Raw genomic sequence first — 8915 nt, 5'->3', positions numbered from 1 at the left:
GTACCTAATTAAGTTTAATTGGGCCCCATGGGCCTAAAAAAGCCTAGTTAGGAATTTTAAATAAGACCTATTTAATTTATTTTTTTGAAAATTAAAATAAGAAAATATCTTTTTTTCTCTCTCTTTTCCTATTGGTTGGAACACTTCACCCATATCACAGTCTCACCCAAATTCCTCGATCCCAGTTATTTAAGTTATCTGAACCTTATCACACTAGGACTTCAAACCCTACCACACCTCTTCCTCACTTTCTATTGGTGTCTTTCCCTTCCCCTCTTTTCCTATTGGTTGAAACACCTCATCCATATCTCAGTCTCACTCAAATTCTGCAATCCTAGTTGTTTAAGTTATCTGAACTTTATCACCCTAGGACTCCAAACCTTATCACACATCTCTCCCAAAACCCTATAAATACCCCACTGATAAAAAATTAAAAAAAAAAGAAAAAAGAGGAGAAGAAAAAGAAAAAAAAAGGAGAAAAGAAGAAAAGAAAAAAGGAAGGGGGATGGGAGGAAAGAGGAAGAGAAAATTCAGAGCTATAGGAAATTTAGAGATATTAAAGACTCTTTGAGTTCTTCCTTATTTTTTCTTTTCTTCAAAAAGATTTTCATACAAGATTTATAGAATGTCAGTTTTTATTGTTTTCTTTTCAAGATCTATGCCACACAATATTTTAATTCTATGCTCTTTGTCTTCAATTTATTTTATATGTTCATATAGATCATATAATCATGTTTAATTTGAGGAGATACACAACTCTGCATATGTTTACTTTCTATCTCTCGTATTTTTATTATTTTTCTTTATTTTCTGAATCTGTAAAAAATTTGTAAAAATTATATTAATATTCTACACGAAATTTCATTAATTTTAGGCTCAAGAATCACTAAAAAAGCTTTAATATTTTGTAAGTTATGGCTGTTTGAAGTTAGAGTTCCTGTAAATTCTGATTTGCAGGTTATCCAACTTGTGGAGCCCATATCTCATTTGTTCCTTAATATTTTTGTGTAAATCTAGTGTCTAAAATTAACTTCAGAATCTTATGAATATTTTCCAATTGGTTTTGCATTCATATATGTTGTGGTTAATGAGTTATGAATTTTACAAAAAAGTAGTACGATTCTGTCACTTAGAAAAGTTACGATTTATGTAGACCATTCGGCTAGGGTTTTGTTTGATTTATAAATTTTATGATCTTGTATGATATGTAGGCTATCTTCTTTAATTTTTTTATGATTTTTAGACATGTCTAATTATTTTTAAAAAATCGGATTTCTTACTACCGTTAATCTGTCAGAATTTGGAAATTGTATATTTATGCATGTTCTTGTATTTTCTTGGGTTTTAATTGATATTTGATCTATTTTTCTGTGTTCTTTTAATTTAAGAAGTGTTATGAAGTGTTTGGATTATGTTAGAAGACTTAGACCATTAGGTAGTTGTAACTAATTAGAAATCTTAACCCTTTAGGAGACTAGAGTTAGAATCCAATGTAAATTGTTATTAATATTTTCTTTATTTCTTTTATTTTTTTTAGTTTATTTATTTTTTATTATAAATAAAATTGGTAAGTAACCCTAAGGTAAGTACCAAAGAAGGCATTTGCGTAGAGCTTATATGGAGCTAAACGGGAGTAAGCCAGGGATATCATTACCATACTAGAAGACAATACCCTTTTTTAAGGGTAGCTTACTCCAATGGTAACTATATTTACCAACAGGTAAGTAACTCTAAACTTCTCTAATAACCATTGGCATGAAATTACAGTAATAATAGAACTTTTATTTGGTAAATTAAAATTAACTTTGTTTTTAATTTAACTGACTTTTGCATGTAATTAATTTAAATAAATACTTTATAAATTAAAATTAATCTTGTTTGTAAATTAAACTAATATTGACATATAAATAAATTTAATTTAATACTTGGTAATTGTAAAATAAATTTACATGTTAGAAATCTTTATTAGGTTGTGATTGTTTGGGCCTTATGTTATATTAGAATAAATTACACATGTACATAATTAACTTAGTTCAATTATCCTTAGGGTAACTTGGTGAAAATTAATTAATTAGGTTAAATAGAAACGTAGGGTTATTGAAATTGAATTTGTTTGTAAATTAAATTCTCAATAATAAATTAATTTTAGTCATCTGGTAAATATCATTTAAATAATTAACAACCCCATAGATAAGAATTACTTGTGTATGAAATTTATGTGTACACAACAACCCTTTTGTTAATTATTTGCGCGTGTAGGATTAGAATTGCATTTTTTAGGATGAAGTTTAATAATGGAATGATAAACAAGACTTTTAGAAACATTAGTAGAGAACTGGCACTCAAATTAACGAAATTAGACCAGGCGTAAGGGGTGCCCAACACCTTCCCCTTACGTACCCATTATCCCGAACCTAGACATTGGGCTATGGTAATGACAGTTGTGAAAACTCTGCAAGGAATAAGTTGCCATCCAAGACCTTCGAAAGAAACACTGAATATGTCCCAGTTATTACCCTAGTAGTATTATGGGAAAACGGTACTTACCAGTGATTTGATTCTATTAGAATTGTATGAAGTGCATGGCTAAAAAATGCTGTCTAAGGAGGTGGTACTTAAGTGAGACCATTGTGACTCCACTATCTTTTCTGGGCATTACCTTGTGTATCTTATATAATTCTAATGAATGATATTTCGCTTCATGCCCCCCTCCTACAGTAACACATTGAATTAGCAGTAAAGTCTATTTGCTTGCTAGCAGATTTTGAGGTCAACATAGACCATTCATGAACTGCTGAATCCACCGACTTCGCAGCCTTTGACAACCAAAGATTCAATGGACTAAATACCTCTATAATCTCCATTGTAAATATTAGCAAACCAGGCTGCTTCATTGAATGGGATTCATGACATTAAGAGAATCAATGCACTGCTTCCAAAGCTAACAAAGGAATAATCTTCTTGCATGGTGACAAGGACCGCAACTCAGGCAGCTAAAATGTTTACCAGATCACATCTCAGTTCTGACATTTGATCCCTGAAACGAGTCGTCATTCAACTGAGCAGCCTTCGTATAAGATAAATCACTGCTTTTAACCCCACACTGAAAACACACTAGAAAAGAAATAATGAGCACAACTTGTCACATAAGTATGGACAAGAAAATCTAAAGTCCAAAAACAAACTAAGATTTAACAACTTCAGGATAATGATCTCACCAGCATATTTTGGATCAATCATTTTTCCAATCTTGCCTTCAACTTTCTATTTCAGCAAGCATTCACTGCAAATAACAGACTTCAGTGAGCATGCTTGAAAATAACTTTTTTAGTTAAAAAAAAAAGCCACAAACAGTGACCTGTCTAACATTTATGAATACAATCATATATATGATTCGCAATCACATCCACTTGTGTCTGTTAGAACATGTATCATTGTTGCCTCCAACACCTGTTAGTGATAATTGAACATGTTTCATTGTCTGCCAGGTCATCTAAGGATTGTTTAAGGAAAAAGGACATAGAAACAAACTTTTATATGTTACAAATTGTAGATTTCTTATTGTCATAGAAAAGGAGGCATGAGAGCATAAAAAATCATATGTGAAAATTAGACAATTTTAAACCATATCATTAACGTTCCAGAAGCTTCAAGCATTATCTCAGCCTCCCTAGCTCACCAAGAAGTAAACCATGTATGAGGCAGACAACTTCTTTCCATCAAAGTGATAGAGGTGGTGTTTGGCATGTCACTAAGTTGTAATTCAATCAATTTTAATTTGTTAAAAATCCATAAAGCTGTTAGTAATGCCTCTTTTGTTTGACATTTCTTGCACCCCAGCTTAGCCTTTGGAAGCTCATTATGCACAACCCAAAAAGCGTGTTTTAGTTTCTTGTTTCGAGTTTCCAGCTACCTTTTGATTTGCTTCTTGTTTATCTGTGAAGATGTAATTTTATTTTATTTTATTTTTTGTTTCCATTTGATGATGATCTTTGATTTTAGGGTTATGTATTGATGATTTAATTGAATGGGAATGGAAGTGACATTTCTTAGCTTCTTGGTTTGCGTTAGATTGGAAAATTTTCAATGTGGGTTTTTGCTTGATTGTTGAGAAACTGAGGGAAAATGTCTCAATAGACTAAGTTGGGGTACCAGTGGCAACCGAGAGTGATTTTGATTTGTGTAGTTTTGATTTATGAAATAGCATAGGATGATAGTAGAAGAAAGAGAATGAGGACATTCAAAGCATAATCAGCAATGGGTGGAGCCACTTCTGGCCTTTTTTGATAAGTCACACACGTGATTTCATGCTCCATTCTGACAAGGCCAATACGTGTTTAAGTGTTATTGCAATATAATAGTTGAGGTGTAAAATAGGTTACAAAAAGGTTGAGAGTGCAATAGGTCAATCCCAAATAGTTCAGGGGTGCAAATATGCATTTATATTGGACAGTCCTCACCTTGCATCTCACACCATATTAATTATAAAACTATACTTGTATCTATGGAGCAAGAGAGAGGACAACAGCAACAACCAGGGTCATCTATTTAATTTGTAAAAGACTAGAAATTTTTTTTTTGGTGATATTTTATATAATTTGACATTATCACAATATGCAGTGCTGCAACAATCATACAATTTATTTTCTCATTTGAAAATAAATATGGGTTTGAGTGTCTAGATGCATATAAGTTATTAATTCTAGGTCAAAGTCACTATTGATTAGTGGCTTTTCCGGTCTAGGCTATATAAATGTTTCTTTTGCCATAAGGCAAGTATAAATTCAGCAGAAAGTTCTATGTAAAAGAAAAAAAGAATACCAAGGAAAAAAAAAAGATAAAAATGAACCTGAGCATCACATGATAAGCATTGCATCTTGGGAGCAGCAACTTGTACAATATATGCTCAACAAAACGAAGCAGAAGGTTTCAATTTGGCACTTTTGCCGCACCATGCTCACCAGTAATCCCCACAAGAACATGTACCATCCCATATATGGTGAAATTGATTTCCATCTCGAACAATGATCTTACGTTTAGTGGCTTTGGACATGAACTTCATAAAAGAATGACAGTCAACACAAATTCGGAGATTCTTCATAATCTGAATAGGAGCACCAGTTGGTGTTCTCAGAATTCCATACACAATAGCAAGTTTCTCACTATGGTAAAGAAGCTCATTCTCCTTTTGTTCCTCTTCAACATCCTGAAATACAACATTTGTATCTGGATAACCTGCAGCTCTGTAGCATCCATAGAAGTCCTTTAGTGCCAAGTGTATCTCATTGATCTCGTTATGCTTCTTGTCTCCCACAAGGAAACAGTGCAGCCTATTCTTGACCTGAATCCAGCTGATTCCTGGTTCTTTTTTCACTACACTGTGTTTCATCAATTCCCTTATTTCCCTTGCTTTGTCCCACATGCCTTGAGATGCATATATATTTGATAATAAGACATAAGTCGCAGATCTCTGCATCCCCATTTGCAAAAGCTTTTCAGCAACCCTCTGGCCAAGTTCCATGTTTTGATGGATCATGCAAGCGGCAAGCAGTGCATCCCAAATCACACAATCTGCTTTTAAAGGCATGTTTTGAATGAGAGCTTCAGCTTCTGAAAGCTTTCCAGCTCTCCCAAGGAGATCAACCATGCAAGTATAGTGATAAATTGATGGGAGCATCCCATAATCCTGGGTCATGGAAATGAAATAGTCCCATCCTTCATTGACCAACCCAGCATGGCTACAGGCACCTAAAACATTTAAAAAGCTTATTTCATTTGGCAAAACCCCGGCTTCTTCCATTTGCTTGAAAATTTTGGTTGCTTCTTCACCTAATCCATTGTGTGCGCATCCAGCTAAAACTGCATTCCATGTGACTAGGTCCCTGTCAAGCATCTCTTCAAAGACATGAAAACCATATAGACTACCACATTTGAAGTACATAGATATTAGAGCATTCAACACAGACAAACATGAATCAAATCCATATTTGAATACCAATCCATGAAGCTGTTCTCCAAGCTTGGTTACACCCAGATTGGCACAAGCACTTAGAAGGCTAGTAAGTGTTATGTTTTTTGGTCTCACTCCAGCTGACAACATGTCAAGGAACAGTTTCAAGGCCCTTTCTGCTTGACCAGCTTGCACATATGCTGATATGATAGCTGTCCAAGATACCACATCCCGCATTGGCATCTTTTCAAAAATGTTCCATGCATCATTCAACATGTTGTTCTCTGAAAGCCCAGAGAGAAGTGAGCTCCACGAGACTCTGTCTCTCACATTCATCGTACTAAATAACTGGGAAAAATCTCCTATGTTATTGCACTTTGCATACATGGAAATCAACCCATTTCCCACAAATGGATTAGAGTGACACCTTGTCTTGATAGTAAGGGAGTGTATTTGTTTACCTATCTCAACATCTCCAATGTTGGCACAAGCAAACAAAGCGCTGGTAAAGGTTGAATGACTTGGAACCATCCCAGTCCTATGAAGCTCAGAAAACAACTTCAAACCTTCTTTACAATTTCCATTCTGCACAAAACCAGCAATCATGGCTGCCCAAGAAGCAGCATTCCTAACAGGCATTTGCAAGAATATAGCTTTTGCTTCTTCAAGCATTCCGTTCTGAGCATATCCACCAATCATAGCATTCCAAGTAACCACATTTGGATTCTCAATCTCATCAAATATGTGTCTGGCATCATCAATCCTCCCTTTCTGCATATATGCAGCCATCATTGTGGTCCTTGTAGCAACACCTTTTTCCCTATCCCTCTCATACAATGCAATCGCATCATCCAATCTCCCACACTGTGAAAAGGCAGCAATCATACTAGTTAATGAATACTCGTTCCTTACTGGCATTGCCTCAAAAAATTTAGCAGCATTATCCAAACTTCCACTCCTCATATATGCATTCAGAATGGCAGTCCCCACCACCACATCCCCTTCATAGCCCAATTTCATCGATATATTCCTCAAAATGCCAATCAAATCCAAATTATTCAAACCCATTATTGCTGACAGTCCAACCACCAAAGTTGCCTGGTCGGGCATCAATCCACTATTCATCATCATCAAAAAGATGTGCCAACCTTCTCTATACTGGCTTATCTCCACATAGCCAGACACCATAACCATCCAAGACACGCAGTTTCTCTCTCCCATTCTATCAAATAACTCCCTCGCTTCCCTCATCAATCCACTTCTAGAATACCCGGTTATAATAGAATTCCACGAAGAAATATTTTTCTCAGGCATTTCGTCGAACAAGTTCCTAGCACTTTTTATATCACCATTCTGCACATAACCAGCTAACATTGCGTTCCAAGTCACTACATTACGCTCAGGCATTGATTGAAATACAGTTTTAGCTTCTTCAATAAGCCCAGCTTTTGCATACCCAGATAGCATGATGGTCCATGTTCTCACATTCTTGTACTCAAAGTCATTAAGAAGTAATTTAGCATCTCGAATGTTGTTATTTTGGATATAAGCAGTGATCATGGAGTTCCAAGAGACAGTGTCTCTTTGAGACATTGAGTCGAACACATGACGAGCCTCTTCAATCCGGCCAAGCTTGCCAAGTTGTAGAATCCTTTGGTTGCATTGAAACAGATGCTTTTGTGGGTTTGGTGAGCTTTGGGAGACAGGGAGAGGGATAGGAACAGTGGAGAGAGAGCGGAAGCGGGCAAGCGGCAACGTAATATTAAATGTCGAAACGGCTGGCCTCCGCATTGTTGGGCAAAGACCAGCATATAGCCTCTCATTTCTCAGAGGGAGGGGAAAGGGACGAGAACCATAGAAGACTTGCCAAAAAAAAAAAAGGAATTAAAACCCCAACGATAAATGAATTTTGTTAGGGCCTTAATGGGCCAAACTTTCTGTTCTTGTGCTTTTAGTGGAATAATGGGCTTAGCTTCCTAAAAGGGACAGATTAAAAGAAAATGTTTTCAAATTTGATATTTTTTTTTAATGTCTATCTCATGTTAGGTTTTTCTATTTATAGACCAAATTTATTAAGAAAATATCTTGATGAACTTATGATTAAGAAAAATTTCTTAGAGCCACAGCTAGTTAACCATAACCCTCGATGTTTAATCTTATTTAGTCTGATAACTAAACGCATATTATTTAATCGGTATGTATCAAATTTAAATTCTCACTCCTCCAATTCCTATATATATATATATATATACACATTACACCCTTACAATGTTAGTGACTTTAAGAGAGAATTTAATTAGTAGATGAATATTTATTTATTTATTTATTAACATTTTTTTTAATTTCATAGCATAATTACAATTGCTTAAATTTAATTAAAATAATAAAGGGTGCATTATAAATAGCCTAAATAGAGATTAATTTGCAAACTTGTTTGAAAATTTATTTAAGGATGTAGAGATTAAATATTGACTTAATGTTTACTTAACATATCAAAATTGACACATAACTTAATACCAATTTTTAAAATTAAAAGAAAAGAAAACAAAAAAAAAATAAAAGAAAAAAAAAACCTAACAACACTTGAACGGCTTATAAATAATTGGTTTCAAACTTATCTCGTGATGAATGAACTTGTCCAAGCTTGAACGAGAGCCATTACTTTTGATGTTCTTGATCTTAACAAGTAAAATTATTTTTTAAAAAAATACTAAAAATTTATTTTATTATATGGGGTTTGCAATTTGCATGGGCATGCATTTAAGGAAAAATAAAAAGGATTGAAATCATCACTTATTAGCAACCTCTAATTAGATATAATAGTTATTCAGTTAATCAAAAGGAAATTAGGTGTGCAAAGATGATGCCTCCCACTAGTAAGTGTACTCCTAAACTCAATTATAAATGGGTCACTCTCTTAACCAACATCACCACCAAATCGGTGCCACTTTGCCTAGAGTTGGTC

At 34.4% G+C, this 8915-nt stretch overlaps 1 protein-coding gene across 6 annotated transcripts; it reads right to left on the bottom strand.

Moving 5' to 3' along the window:
• Positions 1–2560: 2560 nt before the first annotated feature.
• Positions 2561–7832, bottom strand: LOC110651094 (pentatricopeptide repeat-containing protein At4g02750). 6 transcript variants are annotated; one of them, XM_058148790.1, is made up of 3 exons: positions 4850–7832; positions 3219–3283; positions 2562–3114 (listed from the first exon to the last, which is right to left on the bottom strand). In XM_058148790.1, the coding sequence occupies exon 1, from the start codon at positions 7739–7741 to the stop codon at positions 4958–4960; it is 2784 nt and encodes a 927-aa protein (XP_058004773.1). In that variant the 5' UTR covers positions 7742–7832; the 3' UTR covers positions 2562–3114; positions 3219–3283; positions 4850–4957. The 6 variants fall into 6 exon arrangements, with proteins under 6 accessions (XP_021661972.2, XP_058004773.1, XP_058004772.1 ...); XM_058148789.1 differs by having other exon boundaries at positions 2562–3103; XM_058148791.1 differs by having other exon boundaries at positions 2562–3037.
• Positions 7833–8915: the final 1083 nt, after the last annotated feature.

The sequence above is a fragment of the Hevea brasiliensis genome, chromosome 6 (genome assembly GCF_030052815.1).
Source record: "Hevea brasiliensis isolate MT/VB/25A 57/8 chromosome 6, ASM3005281v1, whole genome shotgun sequence".
Classification (NCBI taxonomy): Eukaryota; Viridiplantae; Streptophyta; class Magnoliopsida; order Malpighiales; family Euphorbiaceae; genus Hevea; species Hevea brasiliensis.
The sequence above is the reverse complement of the archived record's forward strand: the minus strand, read 5'-3'. Positions and strand labels throughout refer to the sequence as shown.

What these genes read in the sequence shown, in the direction of transcription:
- LOC110651094 (XM_021806280.2), bottom strand. Translation starts at nt 7,741, where the DNA reads ATGCGGAGGCCAGCCGTTTCGACATTTAATATTACGTTGCCGCTTGCC.